This window comes from Lepidochelys kempii, chromosome 1 (genome assembly GCF_965140285.1).
Source record: "Lepidochelys kempii isolate rLepKem1 chromosome 1, rLepKem1.hap1, whole genome shotgun sequence".
Classification (NCBI taxonomy): domain Eukaryota; kingdom Metazoa; phylum Chordata; order Testudines; family Cheloniidae; genus Lepidochelys; species Lepidochelys kempii.
The window spans coordinates 306,954,445-306,975,399 of NC_136380.1; the positions used below are offsets into that span (position 1 = coordinate 306,954,445).

At 43.0% G+C, this 20,955-nt stretch overlaps 1 protein-coding gene across 1 annotated transcript in view; it reads right to left on the reverse strand.

Annotated features, from left to right (window-relative positions):
* CTTNBP2 (cortactin binding protein 2) overlaps positions 1–20,955 on the reverse strand; it is a 187,737-nt gene that overhangs the window by 34,899 nt on the left and 131,883 nt on the right. The window contains 4 exon segments of the mRNA XM_073328165.2: positions 693–880; positions 1,175–1,327; positions 9,368–9,467; positions 9,548–9,634. Coding sequence (XP_073184266.2) covers positions 693–880; positions 1,175–1,327; positions 9,368–9,467; positions 9,548–9,634 — 528 coding nt within the window.

The window sequence follows — 20,955 nt, forward strand, 5'->3', positions numbered from 1 at the left end:
GCCCAGAACTGGACACAATACTTCAGCTGAGGCCTAATTAGCATGGAGTAGAGCGGAAGAATTATTTTTCTGTGTCTTGCTTACAACACTCCTGCCAATACACCCCAGAATGATGTTAACTTTTTTTTTCCAATGTATGCTAAGCCCTTCCTTTTCTCCAAATTGCTTCTGAAAACGCTTTTGTTCTGTTAAGCCTAGCAGAGATACACAGGACACTTAACTGTATCAGATCCACTTACATCTTTAGATTGTAGACTCTCTGGGAAAAGACTTCTATTTTTGCTTCATATTCTATTACCATGTACAGTTACAGGATTATAAACACCTTCAAAGAGATCTTTTTCATGTAGATATTTGCAAACAAAAGGTAACTACCTTTACTACTGTCTGTGGCAGCCCTGTGTCTTTATGCCAATCAAGTGAGGTCATGCTAATTAACTAATAACTATATTTATAGACATGGTACATTTATCCTTCTAACTGACTTTTGTTTGTTTTTAATGTTCTGTAACATTGTTATTTTAGTGTAGTTTTTGGTGTGGAATAGTTATGATATTGTATGCTCACAAGTTTTTTAAATAAAAGGGTCACTTTTTCTGAACAATTCACTATGTGGCTGGCTATTCTTTCGGCAATAGCACTGCATACTTTCTTCTGAACAAAATACTGTAGCCAATTTCAGTGTTTCTTACCTTATTTATAACTTTCCTTCTTAAAAACCTTTGAAGCAAGCCATGGATTGGTTCCCCATCCCACCTTAGTTGAACCCAGCGGAAATGTTGCTGAACCAACAAGTCAGAGCCTTGGAGACGAGACTTTGCAATTGTCCCCATTAGAAAGCAGTTCTCATGAAAGTAATATGCATCAGGCACACCATTTGCTAAAAATGAACCAAAAGACATTTTACTGCAATAATCAAAAGCTTTCCTACAATCTACGTAAATGATTATTAAAAGCAAGCAGCATTATATATGTTTCTAATAAATGCAATTAAATTACAAATAAAAAATAACTAACATTTCTCACATACAGTTGAGAACAGATAGTTTGAAATTATATATAAAACCAGCAAAACTATAGAATCTTAATCCTCAAAATAAACTCTCCACACATTATTATATTAAACCTGTATTATTATAAAAAATATTTCTCTACTCAACTTTGTTTTTAATACCTTTTTGAAAAGTGCAAGGATTTTCAGAACCACGATTCTCAAGAGGTGCCAGAAAGTCTCCCAGTAAATCAAATAATGAAGCTTTTTCCAGATTCTCTAAAATCACAATGGTTTTCTTGCTCACAGAAAGCTGTTTCACTGGGACCAGACAAGCTGTAACAAAAAGAACCCATTAATATCTACTTGTGCAAATTACTTTTTATTTACAAATATTACATTTAGCATTAGCATGCTGCTTGAGAAACTTTTTTTTATTTTTGCCTTTTAAAATTATGGGGAAAATAGTACAGATTGAATGGATTATGCAACATTTAGTGTTCAAAAACGAAATGGAAATACCAAACAGCAGGGGAAAAAAATTATACTATATAGTAAGAAAAGAATGTTTTTTGAAGTTATTATATAAAGAAAGAATCCTAAACTGAATACCATTTCATCTTCACATTTACTACTAACTTCAGTATCCTAATACAATGATCCCTGCTTCAGAGGTGGAGAAGAAAAGATGGTGAGCCAAGAAGATCTCTGGGAATGTGCTTGTTCCTACTCGTTCTGGCACACCGTAAAGCCTACACCAGTACACAAGGCAGTGATGTAATGGTCATTCCAGATTCATAAGACACTCTTTTTTCCCACACTGTGTTAGTTTGCCTTCCCTGAACTGACTCATGGGGACACTACCCGCTCTGCATTCTAATTCCTCCTCAAGACCCACCTCTTATGTGATGCCTATAGGAAACCAGCCAATTAATGATAGCTAGGTTGAGGCATAGTTGGGGATAGTTGCCTCTTTATCTATAACATCAAAAAAATTGCAAAATGTATATAAAAATTGTATACATGTGATTATATTCCACCCTCCATCTTGCCTAATCTTGGTTTGCCATTTGTTTTCTTAGACCATAAACTCTTCAGGGCAGAGATGTGTCTCTCTCTCTCTCTCTATATATATATATGCATGGTACCATACTCTGACTAAGGCATCTGTGTGCCACTGCAATATAAATATAAAACAATAAAAACAACAAATTGTCTAAGATTGAATTTCAGCTGCCATTGTGTTACCTACTGACCCAACGTTGTTAGACCTTTTTGAGGTTTCTCACAATCTTTAGTCTTTAAATAACTGTGTCAAGCACAATTTTGCTACTTCACTGTTTTTTTCTTTTTCTTTTCAGATCATGAGTAAATATATGAAAGTCAAATCAGTCCTAGTACAGGTCCTTGGAACTTTCTACTATTAACCTATTTCCATGTCGAAAATTAACCATTTATCCTTTAACTTTGTACTTCATTGCTTAAACATCTGCTAATGCATGACACTAGGGATCATAGGCTCTAAAGGCATGTCTGTTCTTTACAGGCCCCTATTATGTGCCACATGGCTAGTCTTTTGGCTACGCATTTTTAACTAGCTTCCACATTCCTAAACTGCCTTTCCTAAAGTTAGGATGATCCCTCCTATGAGCTAAGTTTCTTCTAAGTTGCGCGGCCATGCAGCTACCTATTTAGTGCTGCGCAGGCGCTCAGGACTGAGGTGGGGAGAGGTGCCTCTTCCCAAGCCCTGGACCTGCCATGGCACCCCCCCTCTTCCCCAGCTCCAACCCAGCCTGGCTCCGAACCTGCTTCGGTCGGCAACAGGTGGCCTCCCCCCAGCCTGCTGCAGCCAGGGGACATGCGCCTCTCCCCACCAGCCCAGGTGCTGCTGCGGGGAAAGAGCTGGAGGGGAACCCTCTCTCCCCACTGTAGCCCCAGGGAGCTCCACTGCACCCCTGCACCCCAACCCTGAACCCCACATCTCCAGCCTCACCCCAAAGTCTGCATCCCCAGCCAGAGCCCTCACTGCCCCCCACACCCACCAACCCTCTGCCTGAGCCCTTCATCCCTAGCCCCACCTCAGAGCCCAAATCCCAACCCTCTACCCAACCCTGAGTCCCCTTCCACACTCTGAACACCTCGGCCCCACCCCGCCACATGAATTTTGTTATGTGCACCAATATGGAGGTCACACATCACACGTGTCACACATCACCTCCATACTGATGCACCTAACAAAATACATTCTGCACATGGGTGGGAAAAATTAGAGTGAACACTGAGCATGAGGACAGTGTATGTGACTTAACCTTAACATCAATCATAACTTGAAATTTTTCTTCTCTGATATATTCCATGTTTTCAAATGTACTTGTTTATCACGTTCACAACATTATCCACTTAAGATATTGCACTGATTTCACCTCTGTTCAAATCTGCATGGCTCAATCACTTCTCACTACAACTGCTTTCTTTATAGCTTTTCTGAATCCTAGCTCTCCAGGGTGAGGCAAGTCTGGAAGGTTTCTATCCATAACCACATCATCCCCAACCTCAAACAATTCCACTGGCTCCCCAATAACATCAAGCTTCAGTTCAAAATTGTCCCCTTTAAAACTCCATAAACTCACTCCACCCAACAGCACAGGTCAAGTCTCTCTCTAATCCCCAAACCACTTACTCCAGCCTCCTCTGCCTCTCCATGCAACCTGGTCATGGTTGGCACAAGTCTCATCTTTCTTTGAAGTTGCTGCACTGTGAGATAGCATTTCTGTATCTCCAATTCAGCATCACGTCTCTTTGTGTGTTAAACTCTACTGTATTATTTGTAGTGACTTTGTAAAATGCTTTTGAATACTATTTACATAGGTGTGGGAACTAAGGGTGCAGGGAGTGCTGCAGCACCCCCAGGTTTTATGTGGGACTCTGCTTCTTCCCTCCTCCCCCCCACTCAGGGTCCTGGCTGCCGGCCCTGCTCTGGGGGCTCTGCTCCCGGGATCCTGGCTGCAAGCCCTGCACCCTGGGGCTCTGCTCCTGGACCTGTGCCCGCCCCCAGCTGTGGCCCCAGCATCGGCCCCCTTACCTCTGTCTAGGTCCCCCCCTCCTGGAGACACAGCGCTGTTCCTGGCCCCAGCTCGGGGTGGGGCATAGACAGGTATAAGGGGGCTGGCTTTCAGCACCCCACTTATAACGGTGTTCCACCGCAACTGATTATTTATATGAAAGACATTATATAAAAATATCCTATGTATTTTACTGCTTAATGTGAAACCAACTATCCCGCTGTACAACGATAAAAATGTATTTTCTATGAGGACAAAATTTACAAATTCTATCAATTTATTAAATTTACCTTTCTCACATCTATATTTTACCAGTTTTGATAAGAGCTATGATGCTGCTCAGAAATTATCTGACACTGTGGCCATGGCAATTAAGGCACTGGTTCTTACCTTTATGTATCATTATTCACATGAGTTATTGGGAATAACTTCATACATAAGAGCATGATCCCATACTCAAATTCTGTACAAAAAGTGAAGAACTGCATTCATGACAAAATCTCAATTAGGTATGAGCATAAGAACACAGAACATAAGAACGACCATATTGGTTCAGACCAGAGGTCCATCTAGCCCAGTATCCTGTCTTCCAACAGTGGCCAATGCCAGGTGCCCCAGAAGGAATGAACAGAACAGATAATCATCATGTGATCCACCCCCTATCACCCATTCCCAGCTTCTGGCAAACAGAGGCTAGGGACACCATCCCTGCCCATCCTGGCTAATAGCCATTGATGGACCTATCCTTCATAAATTTATCTAGCTCTTTTTTGAACCCTGTTATAGTCTTGGCCTTACAGCATCCTCTGGCAAGGAGTTCCACAGGCTGACTGCCTGTTGTGTGAAAAAATACTTCCGTTTGTTTGTTTTAAACCTGCTGCCTATTAATTTCATTTGGTGACTGCTAGCTCTTGTGTTATGAGGAGGAGTAAATAACACTTCCTTATTTACTTTCTCCACACCAGTCATGATTTTATAGACCTCTATCATATCCCCCCTTAGTCGTCCCTTTTCCAAGCTGAAAAGTCCCAGTCTTACACATCTCTGCTCATATGGCAGCTGTTCCATACCCTAAATCATTTTTGTTGCCCTTTTCTGAACCTTTTCCAATTCCAATATACCTTTTTTGAGATGGGGCGACCACATCTGCATGCAATATTCAAGATGTGGGTGTACCATGGATTTATATAGAGGCAATATATTTTCTGTCTTACTATCTATTCCTTTCTTAATGATTCCCAATATTCTGTTCGCTTTTTTGACTACCAGAGAATGAAGCACAAATGAAAAATCACAAAAAAACCAGTGTATTTTAAAACAAAGGCCCTGCTTAAGAATTCTGCGTATGCTTGTCTGTATGAGTTCTCAAAATTTCTCATCCCAATAAGAAACTCAAGAACCCATCCTCAGCTATTACTTGTTTTATTTTTTAAAGTGATAATGGGCCAGATTCCCAGCTTGGGTAAATCATCACAGCTCTGTCAATATAAATATAAAAAAGCCCATTAAAATGCATTATTATGCTAGCACTTAAATCAGAAAAAAAAAGTTACCTGTTTCATGTCAATTTTATTTATTTTAGAACGCTATCTTGTTAAATTTTGTCAGTGACAGTAGCAACCAGCAGTTTGCCCCAGTCTCATCAATAATATAGAATCATAGACTTTATGGTCAGAAGGGACCATTATGACCATCTAGTCTGACCTCCTGCACAACGCAGGCCACAGAATCTCACCCACCCTCTCCTGTTACGAACCTCTAACTTATGTCTGAGCTACTGAAGTCCTCAAATCATGGATTAAAGACTTCCACGTGCAGATAATCCTCCAGCAAGTGACCCATGCTCCATGCTGCAGAGAAAGGCGAAAAAATCCCAGGGGCTCTGCCAATCTGCCCTGGAGGAAAATTCCTTCCCGACCCCATATATGGCGATCAGCTAAACCAGGGGTCTCAAACTCAAATGACCACGAGGGCCACAAGAGGACTAGTACATTGGCCTGAGGGCCGCATCACTGATCCCCACTCTGCTGCCCCGCCCCCATGCCAGCCCTTCCCTGCCCCCATTCCAACCCCTTCCCTGAAATCCCCACCCCAACTCTACCCCCTCCCTGCCCCCAGGGGGTGCAGGAAGGGTGCAGGGTGCAGCAGGGGACTCAGGGCAGGGGTGCGGGGTGCAGGAGAGGTGCAGGGTGCAGCAGGGTGTTCAGCTGCAGGAGGGGTTCTGGGGGCAAGTCCGGCCCGGCGCGCACCGAGGGCAGGACAGGCTCCCTGCCTGCCTTGCCCTGCCCTCGCACCGCTCCGGGAAGCAGCCAGGACCTGAGGGAAGTGGGGGCGGGGGGCCACAGGGGTCTGTGTGTTGCCTTGGCCGCTCCTCCAGGTACCTCCCCCAAAGCTTCCATTGGGAACAGGAAACCGTGGCCAATGAGAGCTTCGGGGAAGGTAGCTGGAGGAGCGGCCAGGGCAACACACAGACCCCTGTGCCCCCAGGTCCCGGCTGCTTCCCAGAGCGGCACGGGGGCAGGGCAGGGAGGGAGCCTGCCCTGTCCCTGGTCGCGCCAGGCCAGAGCCGCTCTAGGTAAATGCTGGTGGGCGGGGGGGGCTGCGGGGAGTTGGCAGTCCGCAGAAAATAGCCCCACGGGTTGCATGCAGCCCGCGGGCTGCGTGTTTGAAACCCCTGAGCTAAACCCTGAGCATGTGGGCAAGACTCACCAGCCAGACACCCAGGAAAGAATTCTCTGTAGTAACTCAGATCCCACTCCATCTAACATCCCATCACAGGCCATTAGGCCTATTTACCATGAATATTTAAAGATAAATTAATTGCCAAAATTAGGCTATCCCGTCATATCATCCCTTCTATAAACTTATCAAGCTTAGTCTTGAAGCCAGATAGGTCTTTTGCCCCCACTGCTTCCCTTGGAAGGCTGTTCCAGAACTTCACTCCTCTGATGGTTACAAACCTTCATCTAATTTCAAGTCTAAACTTCCTGATGGCCGGTTTATATCCATTTGTTCTTGTGTCCACATTGGTACTGAGCTTAAATAATTCTTCTCCCTCCGTGGTATTTATCCCTCTGATATATTTATAGAGGGCAAGCATATCTCCTCTCAGCCTTCTTTTGGTTAGGCTAAACAAGCCAAGCTCTTTGAGTCTCATTTCATAAGACAGGTTTTCCATTCCTCAGATCATCCTAGTAGCCCTTCTCTGTACCTGTTCCAATTTGAATTCATTTTTCTTAAACATGGGAGACCAGAACTGCACACAGTATTCCAGATGAGGTCTCACCAGTGCCTTGTATAACGGTACTAACACCTCCTTATCTCTACTGGAAATACCTTGCCTGATGCATCCCAAGACCGCATTAGCTTTTTTCACAGTCATATCACATTGGCAGCTCATAGTCATCCTCTGATCAACCAATACTTCGAGTTCCTTCTCTTCCTCTGTTACTTCCAAGTGATGCGTCCCCAGTTTATAACAAAAATTCTTGTTATTAATCAACACCTGCCTTCTCATCAAACTAGGAAGGCTATAGGATTCTATTCACAGAAATACGATGACCTGGGGAAAATAAAACACATTTAACTAGCCTAAATACTAAATGTATTCTCTCTTTTCTTTACCATTTCTTGATTCTCCCCCAATTTTTTTGTCTATTCCGTTTTCTTTTTCTCAGACTCTCTCTTTTTTACAAATAAAAACAAAACAAAACAACAAACCTTACAGGGCAGAGCAGAATCCCATTATGTGTCTGCTCTATCCCTCTCTTTCCCACATTCAATTCCTCTTCTATGCTCTCCCCTCCTTAGTTTTTCTCCCGGTTTTTTTTTTTACCAAGTTTGGTGTTAGTCCATCCTGCCTTCCTTATCAGCTTTCGTTACTTAGTCATCTCTCTTTTTTATTCTTCTTTACTGGTCATCCCAAAATTATAGTTAGGGCATACTGACCAGAACAATTTCAAGAATTAGTATGCTGCTCAAAATATCTTTGTGGGATATTTCAACCCTTGTATAACTTTACTGTTGTTTTAAAAAGTGGTTCACATTACACTAACAACAGGAATTTAACTTTGTTCTGTCGCAATGAGACAAAATACACATGGATTGATGCCTACAGTTAGGCACTTAAATCCACATTTAAAATATCTAAAGAACAAATCTGATTTTCAGAGGTGCTGAAAACCCATTGCTCTCACTGACAGTTGAAACTTTGAGCCACAGTGAAGAGAAGTATTTATTAAGTACTGGACAGATTAAAGAAGATGTATGCAGTGAAAGCTCTCTTAAGGGGAAATAACGTTGTGTTAACATAACACTATTCTAGTATTCCAAATAAGAGATGTGCTTGTATGCTGTTAAATGTAATACCATGGAAAACTGGAGAATACGATTAGTTCAATATTTAACACACCACCTACCAATCAGAAAAATATAGTATTTAAGCAATAAATAATGAAGTATCACAACAATCTGGGTTTTCAAAAAAGGCTATGTAGAACAAACAACAAACAACCCACTTATTTTAAAAGGACTAAAAGTGATCCTATAGAAATGGCTCACTACATTTATCCAGGTCTCCTGGAATTGGAGACATTCATTAATATGGACTCTCACACAGTCTGAAGCCTATTGTTTTAATAAACTGAAGTTGAGAAATGGCATTCTTCTTATGGCTGTTGTGAAAAATTCCAGTAGACAGTAAAAGTACAAATAAGTTCAAAACTTAAGAACTGGATAAGTAGAATAACTCTAGCTAATATTCCATTTAGGATAATCAGTATTTGTTTTTTCTTTAATCCAGTTTATTGGATCTCTCTCTATATATATAATTTCCTTGTTTTTTCCAGAAAATAATACCTGCAATTCTGTTTTTCAACTTCTTTATAGAATTTTTAAAAACTATTTTTCATTGCTTGCGAAAGATGCTGACAGCTCTGGAGAATAAAGTGCTGTATTCAGCCAGCAGGCATGATAAAGTAGCAATGTTCTTATATTTCTGGTTCAACAGGTCTGAACCTTGGAAATCAAGTGAAATGTTCACTAACATAAGGAAACATGAAAGGGAATAGGAGAAAAAATATTAAGAATCCATTAATGTAAAAGGCATAAAGTTTACACAAAGCTCATTTTTGGACTGCCATCTTTAGCACTAGCTCACTTGAGACCCTTGTTTCCTTCTCCAGAATTTGTGAGATTTTCAGATCTCTATTAAAAATATGCTGTAAGCTATACAACATGCTTTACTGTTTCTTGTGAAAGCATCTTTAGAAGTAGCCCTCTGCTTATCAAAATAGATCTACTGAAATAATCTTACCGTTATTGATGAATAATTCTGCAAGCTGCTCCTTGGAGAAATCAGCATCCACTTCAACTTTAACTATTTCACAGGTGAATCCGGCAGCCACTTGCTTTTTCTGTGTTGAAAATTCACAGGTTTAGGGAAGCTTTACATGCTCTTTTCTAGAATTATTTATTTTGTACGCTTGTTTACTACCTTCATACAGAGCGCTATCTGGTGTGCTATGTAGTCTTGCAAACTTCCTTCTGGACCATGAAAGATGACATTATGGTATTGTTCAACCTACACATAAACAAAGTAAACTTTACATGAATATTCATAGACCTGGATATTTTTAATCAAAACAAAACAACCAAAAACCAAGGGGTTGGGTATGTCTGGAATTTTCCACTTCACAATCATGAAACTGATATGCCTTACAATACAGTGTTCTACATGTGCAGTATTGGTGTGTCACAGCTTTTAAAGAGCGATTTTTACATAGAAATGACATGGGATTGTTCTTAATTTATAAAGCTATGTAAAAACATTCTTTTGTCCCATCAATGGTTGAATCTGACAAACCCAGACAATAGGGTTATAGTTAACAATCAAATTCAATGACAGAGTGGGCAGAACTCATAAGACAACCCCTCAAACCCAAATTATTCTATAAAACCCATCAACATTTAAGTTTTTGCCAGATTTATTTTAAGTTAAGGCAAAAACTACTCTTCAAACTCCAAAAATATAATTTACACTAACAATGTAGTAACCCAGTGTCATAATATTAGACCTGTTTGACTAAGCTGATTTAATTTGACCTCTTGGGTTATAAAAAGCATGCTGAAGAGGCAAAGAGATACCTGTTCTACAAGTATGAAATGTAAACCAATTATCCCACTATTCATATTTAAAGGTAGCTGCTTTGGGTTTACTACCTATTATCTAAATGCATCAGTCTCTCTTATTTAAAAACAAGAACTTTTTTTTCCCCATTATATAACCATCTTGCTACTTTTATATAACCATTGGCCGGGAACGGCAAACCGCGCCCACCAGGAGCTGCCAGTGGACTACCCTGATAGGCTGCGTGCTGAAGGTTGCTGACCCCTGTTCCATACTATTATAATGCCCACATTTAAAAAAAAATATTTCCAGTTCTCTATGATGATTTTACTTCAACATGTTTTATTTTTTTTAACTGAATGACAAAGCTGCAGCTTTATCTCGAACTGAAACTCACAAATGCACTGTATAATGTTCTGGAGAACTAAAACCCATTTCAAATCAAAACTACTTGTGGGCCTTCACTTTGTAAAATGCTATTAAAGTAGTGCTCATGTTTAATTAACTGTCAAGGGAGCACAGTTAAACTACTGGGTAATTATCCGACTACTGCAAACATTGTTTACCTAATTTACCAGCAGAGGGCTCTGGAGGTAAATTTTTACTTGTGTTTTAATTAGGTTTAAACTGGCTCTATCGCTATGAAAACAATGACCTCCAAAAGCTAAATTACCCAGATTTGCTTTCTCATCAGTTTTCATACACCAAATAACTTGTGTAATGAAAAATGATATTTTTATACAAACAAAGCTGCTGCTCAGTAAGGAATAGGGTTTCTCTAATAATGGTTGATATGAACCAACTTATTTTAATTTTGTTTCCTCTTTAAAGCTGCTAATAATCACTTGTATATTACATTTCAATAAATAATTCATCAATCAATTGGTAGCTAGTACAAATTAATCTAATGACTTCATTTCCAGGCTTGCAATTTATTTTTTATGTGACAGAAAATAAGGGATTGAAGGAAAAATGTCCTTTTGAAAAGAGAAAATGTTATTTTAAGTGTTGTCCATACAGTACACGCTGGAGTTTTAAAAAATATCTTTTAACTAAAATACTACTCCCTCGCATACCTTCCTCCTCCTTCCCCCACACAAAGGCAAATCAGAACAGTCCTGTGAATCCTAAAAAGGTGCACAGAAATTATGAAGCACTAGTGGAAAAATGTCAACATATCAGACTGTCAGTTTTTCTGATGTCCAGAGAACAAGTTAGGGCCATTTTGAAAGAAATAATGAGTTACATAGTTTTTACTGAACCAAAGGACTGATGAATTCAGATGTAAGAGCTGACCGTGGTCTTGTTACAGCCGGTCCGGTTAGTTGGGCAGGGGCCAGGGAAGGGCTGCTGACAGGTTCATGAATGTGCCAAATCAGTGATGGTGAGGCCACGCCAGGGTGATCATGCTAACCCGCGCCCTGTCTCTCTTGATCTTTGCCAGGACCTTGGTGATGAGTGGGATTGGAGGGAACATGTACATCAGGCCCCCACCCACGACAGGAGGAAGTCACTGGAGAGGGAGTCCTTGCCGAGAACAAAACAGATGATACTTTCTGTTTTGCCAGGTGGTGAATAGGTCCACTTGAGGAGTTCCCCACCTCTGGAAGACCATGTAGGCTACATCGCAGTGGAGCGACCACTCATGGTGAAAGGAAAAGGCCCTGCTGAGGTGATCCACTAGTGTGTTCTTGATGCCAGGGAGGTGACAAGCCTCCAGGTGGATCTCGTGGTTGACGCAAAAGTTCCAGAGCCAAAGTGCCTCCTGGCAGAGAGCCGATGAGTGCGCTCCCCCTTGCCTGTTGATGCAGAACATCAAGGCTGTGTTGTCCGTCAGGACTCTCACCACCTTGGCCTGACAGGTGAGGTAGGAACACACCGCACGCCAATCAGACCTCTCCGAGATCTATGATGTTTATATGGAGCGCCATCTACTCCGGGGACCACATACCCTGGGTCTGAAGATCTCCAAGGTGCGCACCTCAGCCAAGGTCCAGGGTGTCTGACACCAACTCGATGGAGTAAGGAGAGTTGTCCATGGATCTGGGGTTCACTTTCCTGGGGAATTACTTTGATTTCTACACATTTATGTGGTTCTTAAATGGTTAAGGAAAGGCCAAACAATTGGATGATTAACTAGATAACCTCCTGCTTCAGGCATCACTTGCATCTGTTCACCTTGTGCCTGCTGAGTTAGTGTGCCTTTTCATTCAGGTCTCCCTTTATATGAGTTGCCCTGAGGGAGAGGAGAGAACTCTCCACTCACAGCATGATTTTCATTGCTTCAGCTTGTAGTGCTGGGCTTCTTGCTGCCCCCTTGGTTGTTCACATATGTGACTGGGATCATGTTGTCTGACAATCAGGATGTGGTTCTTCTCAAGGCTTTTTTGATGCTGATAATAAAGCCATGCTCCTGCAGGAGATTCAAGGTCGAGGATTGTAGCTCAGTGTGCTGTTGCTAGGGACAGAGCTCTGATTAAGATGTCGTCAGGGAAGGTGACATGAGTTTGCCTACAATTTCCACCACCATCTCTGTAAAGATCCAGAAGGGCCAATGACAAGCTGAATAGGAGTGTCCTGAATGGAGACTGCTACCTGCCATTGGCAAACCTTAGGAACCTGCAATGGCCCAGTCTGATTGGGTTGTGGATATGTGCATCTGTCAGATCCACTGAAGTCAGAAGATTCCCCTGGGGACAGGGATGACACTGTAGCAGTTAGAGTCTCTATCTGGAACTACGTTTCCTTCATCCACTTGTTGAGCCTTTTGAGATCTGGATTGGCTCAGACTCCTTCCATACACTTCTGAACGATAAAGAAGATGGAGTAGCACCTTGAGAATCTTTCTTCTGAGGGAATGCTCTCTATTACTCCCATATCTATTACCATAGCCCTGGTCTAAACTACAGGGTTAGGTCGAATTTAGCTGCGATTTTATAATGAATGCGTCTACACAAGCAACCCCATTCCGTCGACCTAAAGGGCTCTTAAAGTGACCTCTGTACTCCTCCCCGACAAGGGGAGTAGTGCTAAAATCAACCTTGCTGGGTCGAATTTGGGGCAGTGAGGACGCAAATCGACGTTATTGGCCTCCGGGAGCTATCCCAGAGTGCTCCAATGTGACCGCCCTGGACAGAACTTTCAACTCTGATGCACTAGCCAGGTACACAGGAAAAGCCCGGGGAACTTTTGAATTTCATTTCCTGTTTGGTCGGGGTGGCGCGCTCAGCAGCGCAGGTGACCATGCAGTCCCCCCAGAATCGCAAACGAGCTCCAGCATGGAGCTAACGGGAGTCACTGGATCTGATTGCTGTATGGGGAGAAGAATCTGTGCAGGCAGAACTCTGATCAAAAAGAAGAAATGCAAATATATATGCCAAAATCGCACAGGGCATGATGGACAGAGACTACAACAGGGACAAACAGCAGTGCCACGTGAAAGTCAAGTTGCTCAGGCAAGCCTACCAAAAGACAAAGGAGGCAAACGGTCGCTCTGAGTCAGTGCCCCATACATGCCACTTCTATGATCAGCTGCATGACATTCTAGGGGGGGGAACCCTACTACTGCCCCATCACTGTCTGTGGACACCTGCCAGGGGGGAGTCTCATGCAACACAGAGGAGGATTTTGTGGATGAGAGGAGGAGAATGTGCAGCAGGCAAGCGGTGAATCCGTTCTCCCCGGCAGCCAGGACCTTTTCATCACCCTGGAACCAAAACCCTCGCAAGGTGGGATCCCCGACTCTGAAGGCGGAGAAGGCACCTTTGGTGAGTGCACATTTGTAACTACAGTACAGAGTTTAAAAGCAATAGTGTTTAATGTTTGATTTGCCCTGAAGACTTGGGATTCATTCGCAGCCAGTACAGCTACTGGAAAAGTCTGTTAATGTGTTTGAGGATGGAGCGGGAATCCTCAAGGGACATCTCCATGAAGCTCTCCTGGAGGTACTCTGAAAGCCTTTGCAGAAGGTTTCTGGGGAGGGCTGCCTTATTTCGTCCTCCATGGTAGGACACTTTACCATGCCAAGCCAGTAGCACGTAGTCTGGAATCATTGCAGCACAAAGCATGGCAGTGATTGGTCCTGGGTTTTGGTCGCATTCAAGCAACATTCGGTCTTTATCTTTCTGTGTTAGCCTCAGGAGAGTGATATCATTCATGGTCACCTGGCTGAAGTAGGGTAATTTTTGTAAGGGAACAGTAAAAGGACCCCATTCATGCTGGGCTGTTTGTGCTTGGCTAAAAGGGATCATCCCTGAGAATAGCCATGCAGTGGGGAGAGGGGTGAAGGGGTCATCCCAAATAGCCACGTGGAGGGGTGCAGGGAGCTGTGTGTTGCACATCCACTCGAAAACTGCAGCCCTTCCTTTTAAATGGCAAACCCAATCAGCATTGCTTGCTATGGGAAAGGAGGACGCTGCAGTTTGAAAACATTCCCACATGTTATGAAGGTGTTAGAAGCCAAACCTGCGTACCCTTTGGCTTACCATGGCTGCTGGGAAACCAAATTCTGTTGCCCAGCCATGTGTGATGTGTCACAATACTGGCAGGCGCTCAATGTGAAAGGCAAAATGCAACCTTGTACCTAAAGCATGTGCTGTCTGCTATGAATTGCTTGATTCACTGTGGAAAGAGTCTCCCTTTTGTTCTCAGAAATGTATTATCTTAAATTTTTCTCTCCCTTTTTATCTCCCTGTAGGTGCAAATGTTTCTATGCTCCCCCTATCATCTCCGTCCCTGAGGTTATCGCAGATTAGGAGGCAAAAAAACGCACTCGCAATGACATGTTTTCTGAGCTCATGCAGTCCTCCCGCACTGATAAGGCACAGCTGAATGCATGGGGGCATTCAGTGGCAGAGTCCGGGACAGCATTAAGTGAGCACGATGAAAAGAGGCAGGATGCAATGCTGAGGCTAATGGGGGAGCAAACGGACATGCTCAGGTGTCTGGTAGAGCTGCAGGAAAGCCAACAAGAGCACAGACCGCTGCTGCATCCACTGTACAACCACCGGCTCTCCTCACCCAGATGCCCAAGAATGTGGGGGGAGGGCCCTCAGGGCACCCAGCCACTCCACTCCAGAGGATGGCAAGCAACAGAAGGCTGTCATTCAAACAGTTTTGATTTGCAGTGTGGCTACATAAGCAATGTGCCCTTGTCTTCCCTCCTCCCCAACCCCACCTGAGCTACCTTATCAGCTATCTCCCTTTTTTTTTTAACTAATAAAGAAAGAATGCATGGTTTCAAAACAATAGTGACTTTATTTCCTTTGCCAGCTATGATCGAAGGGGGGAGGGTGGTTGGCTTACAGGGAATTAAAATCAACAAAGGGGACGGGTTTGCATCAAGGAGAAACACATACAACTGTCACACCGTAGCCTGGTCATGAAATTGGTTTTCAAAGCCTCTCTGATGCGCAGTGTGCCTACCTGTGCTCTTCTAATTGCCCTGGTGTCTGGCTGTTCAAAATTGGCAGCCAGGAGATTTGCCTCAACCTCCCACCCCACCATAAACATCTCCCCCTTACTCTCACAGATATAATGGAGCACACAGCAAGCAGTAATAACGATGGGAATATTGGTTGCGCTGAGGTCTAACCTAGTCAGCAAACAGAGCCAGCAAGCTTTTAAATGTCCAAAGGCACATTCTACCACCATTCTGCACTTGCTCAGCCTATAGTTGAACTGCTCCTTGCTACTGTCCAGGCTGCCTGTGTATGGCTTCATGAGCCATGGGAGCAAGGGGTAGGCTGGGTCGCCAAGGATAACTATTGGCATTTCAACATCCCCAACCGTAATTTTATGGTCTGGGAAGTAAGTACTTCCTTGCAGCTGCTCAAACATCCCGGATTTCCTAAAGATGTGAGCATCATGCACCTTTCCCGGCCATTCCACGTTGATGTCGGTGAAACGTCCCTTGTGAATCCACCACTGCTTGCAGCACCATTGAGAAGTACCCATTGCAGTCTATGTACTGGTTGGGAAGGTGGTCCGGTCCCAAGATAGGGATATGCGTTCCATCTATCGCCCAACACAGTTAGGGAAACCCATTGCAGCAAAGCCATCCACTATGACCTGCACATTTCCCAGACTCACGACCCTTGATAGCAGAACGTGATTGCATTGGCTACTTGAATCACAGCAGTCCCCACAGTAGATTTGCCCACTCCAAATTGATTCCCAACTGACTGATATCAGTCAGGCGTTGCAAGCTTCCACAGAGCTATCGTCATTCACTTCTCAACTGTCAGGGAAGCTCTCATCTTGGTATTCCTGCGCTTCAGGGCAGGGGAAAGCAAATCACAGAGTTCCAGGGAAGTGGCCTTATGCATGCGAAAGTTTAGCAGCCACTCGGAATCATCCCATACCTGCAAGACTATGCAGTCCCACCAGTCTGTCCTTGTTTGCCGGGCCCAGACTCAGCATTCCACTGTATCAACCAGCCCCATTGCCACCATGATGTCCCAATTGCCACATCTCAGGCTTTCAGGAACATCTGTGTCCATGTCCTCCTCACAATCGTCCTCGTGCTGCCGTCTTTTAGCCAGGTTCTGCACATACTGCAGTATAATGAGCGAGATATTTACAATGATTGCAACAGCAGAGGTGAGGTGAGCGGGCTCCATGCTATGGCATCTGCACGGGTAACCCAGGAAAAAAGGCACAAAATGATTGTCTGGAGCTGCTTTCACGGAGGGAGGAAGGGAGGGGAGATTGACAACATGTACCCAAAACCACCCACGACAATGTTTTTGCCCCATCAGGCATTGGGAGCTTAACGCACAATTCCAGTGGGCAGTAGAGACTGCGGGAACTGTGGGATAGCTTCCCACAGTGCACCGCTCTGTGAGTTGATGCTAGCCACGGTAGTGAGGACACACTCTGCTGACTGAATGTGCTTAGTGGGGACACACACAATCGACTGTATAAAATCGATTTCTAAAAATCGACTTCTATAAAATCGACCTAATTTCATAGTGTAGACATACCCCATTACTCCCATATCTAGGAGGTGAGAAATCTCATTCTGAATTAGAGTTTTACAGGGTTGTTCAAGATGGGGGCGTGATGCTGTCTAACACATTCCCAGCTCAGGCTAGAGCAATAGGGCAATTCACTTGTGTGTGAATATCAAAGAAATGCTAAAAGGTCTTAGTGTGTTCAAGCCAATTCACTTGTGAGAATAGATCAAAAGATGTCGATTGTACTGTTTTCACCTATCTGTATTCTGTTTTCTGCTATCACATTACATGTAATTACATTATCTATGCCCTTCAATTAGATAATCCTACATCAAACGTGTATTAGTATTAGGAGGAAAATTTATTAATGTGTAAAACTTCATGAAAACTAATGAAGGATTGTTTCTGACTATCACATTGTATTTACATTACATTTACCCATTACATGAGATTGGAGCCTGGAAAATGTAAAAGATTGCTAACTTTAAAGCATGGATTATTATGTTCGACACTGAAAGCTCACAAGCTCAGTTTGCATTTAGTCAATAAAGGAAGAGCCCCACTGTGAATGAAAACACTGGCCTAATTGCCTTCCATGGACGATGCTACACTAATGAATCCAGGGATCGATCCTGTATTTCTGAGCTGCCATGGACACGTACAGAGAGCATTCTAGATACAAAGACAGAAATCCACAAAGTCATTTTGGGCAACCCTGAGAGACTTATGGGAAACTAGCAGATTGCTACATCTTTGCTATCAGTTTGGATTTACAAATTTGGACTCATCTGTTAATGTACTTTACCTGCTTTAACCTCTTAATAACTCATTTATTTTTCTTAGCTAATAAACCTTTAGTTAGTTTACTAGAGAAATTTGCTTCTCAGCATTGTTTTTGGTGTGTAATTCAGAGTATGCATTAACTTGGAGTAAGTGACCGACCCCTTGGGGTTGGGAGTAACCTAATGTGAGGTGATTTTTTGGTTTTAATAACCTTTCAACACAAAGTCTAGTTTGTCTGGGAGGCAAAGAGGGGCCTGAGCAAGCATAACGGGACTGTCTATGGCTCCACTGTAAGACTAATATAGTAATCCAGGAGTGCACATTTGTTACTGGCTTGGTAAAATCTCATTATAGAATATACCACCAACTTGGGACGTCTGCCCTATTTTCTGACAGTCTGACCTCAGGTTGACACTCTTAGTGGTGAGCCTACTAGGTGATGGGGGACTGGATGAAAAATGGACAGGGTGGAGCCCGTAACTCAAGCGAGTATCCCTGACCCACTAGTCTGCGGTTGAAGCAACTCATTCCTCCAGGAAATGGGAAATCCTGCTCCCAATCTTCAGCTTCAAGGGGAGACCTTTGCAGTCTCTGTCACAAATGGATGGAGGCTTTGGGAGAGGAGGGTTTCCTTGGGGCTTTCCTCCCAAGCATTGGTTCCATGGCATTCTTCTGGAGAATCTGCTGTCTCTTCACTTGTATTCTGCAAGGCCAAAGGCCAAAAAGAACACCTTTGAAGGCCAGTCCGCATTCTCTTTTAAAGGCATGGTGTAATGTTGGAAGGAACTGTTCAGATTTTTGTGGCATTGTCTACCACTAACTTGTATAGCTTCTTTCTATACAGGGCTCCTGTGAATTTGGCAGAGCACAACACCCACTCTGAGTGGCTATCCATCTTCCAGAGCCGTAGGTGGCATTTGTTCACTGAGCTGGAGTCCATGTGTTTGCCTCAGAATCTAATTACATCCATTGAGGTGTCAGCAATGAATGTTGTTTCCAAGGTAACTTTTTTTAAAATAGAACCAAAGTCAGAGAGCTCTCTACCTTTGAGAGCTCTGAGTTTTCCACCCAGTAGAGAGATGCCCTCCAAAAACAAACAAACAAAAAAAGCTACTAGTGACGCACTGAGGGAGCTCAGGAGGCCTCACAGTCTTTTTTTGATAGTGGCATCCATTTTTCTATCTGGGAAGTCCTTAGGCTAGAACTTCCCTTTGAGGGGATAACCATATCTTTAGCCAGGGACACTATGGCAGCGTCAACTTTTGGTATCTCAGTAATTGGGATTTTTGGTTCCTGGATCCTGCTGAACCTAAGATAATTTCTGTTAATGTGCTTGCTCATGCCTGTCTTATCCCAATCATTCCTGATTACTTCCTTGCAGCGTAGGGGAATTGTGGCCTCAGGGGAGGATTTCAAGGGGAGATATTTGCTCAGAGGCTTACTATCGGAATTTTGATGACGATGAAGATGATAATGAAGAAGACAATGACTGTCCCTCAGCAGGAGACGAGAGAGATGCCAGCCACAGGGCTAAACACTTTGCACTCTCTCTGTGAGGATGCACGCCATACAATGTTATGAAAATATGCTAATGTCTGTGAATATGTAATTGGAATATGCTTCATGCAAAAGGTCTCTTGTAAGGTATCATTACAAAGCTTATAATCTACTGAGTGTGTTTGTCCTATATATAAATGTATCATTGTTGTATCTGAAACTAGAAATATGAACTACAACTCTGAGGTCCTATTGTAATTATGCAAAGTGTTAGCCATTAATGGTGGCTTGGAATCTTGATGGTTCCCATTAACCAGGACAATTGGTTGTAAATGGCTCTGTTTACTTGTAAGTCTTTCTGTATATCTGTGTGCTGGTAAGTGGGTACTGCAGTCTTACAGTGACATGTGATCATGTCACCTGAACTGAAATCCATCTTTAACCTGTTGCTTTTCCATTTAGAAGGAGGGGTGGGAACCCACACCGGGACAAAGGATTCCCACCTTGTGCAAAAGATACATAAGGGGGTGGAACAGAACAAAGGGGGCTGCAGTCATAAGAAATCCTCTAGCTACCACCTGAGCCGGAACAAGGACTGTACCAGGGGAAAGGATTGGGCCCAGATTAGAAAGGAGTCTAGTCTGTAAAAGGAGCTTATTGGAACATCTCTGAGGGTGAGATTTACCTGCATTTAGTTTCCTACTGTATTAGGCTTAGACTTGCGTGTTTTTGTTTTATTTTGCTTGGTAATTTACTTTGTTCTGTCTGTTATTACTTGGAACCACTTAAATCATTCTTTTTATATTTAATAAAATCACTTTTTATGTATTAATTAACCCAGAGTAAGTATTAATACCTGGGGGAGCAAACAGCTGTACATATCTCTCTATCAGTGTTATAGAGGGCAAACAATTTCTGAGTATATCCTGTATAAGCTTTATACAGATTAAAAAGGATTTATTTGGGGTTTGAATCCCATTAGGAACTGGGTATCTGAGTGTTGGAGACAGGAGCACTTCTTAAGCTGTTTTCAGTTAAGCCTGCAGCTTTTGGTTCAGACCTCATTCTGTGTTTGTAGCAGGCTAGTGTGTCTGGCACAAACATGCAGGGCACTGAAGTCCCAAGCTGCCAGGGAAAACGGGCTTAGATGTAATCCAAGCACAACAGGTGGTAGTCCCAAGCGGGTTTCTGTGACCCAACCCATCACACTCTCTATCTGATATTATATTTTAGTGTTTGTGGGATTATTTATTAGTTTAGTAGATTTGTTCATAAAGAAAATTGTGAAAAATTGTGATTGTTTCTCATGTGCTTCTAGGGTCTCTTATTCTAATGATACTGATTATAATATTCCTGATGCTACTAAAGACTGAACCTTTATTGACCACTGAGGTCTAAGAGATTAATCAATAATCAGTATTAATCAATCATTGATCAATAAGGCGACAAAAGACAGAAATCGAGGGCGAGATGGTAGCAGCACTGCAGACTGGATTAAGCAGAGGTTTTCACATATGCCTAAAGGAGATGAGAGCCAGC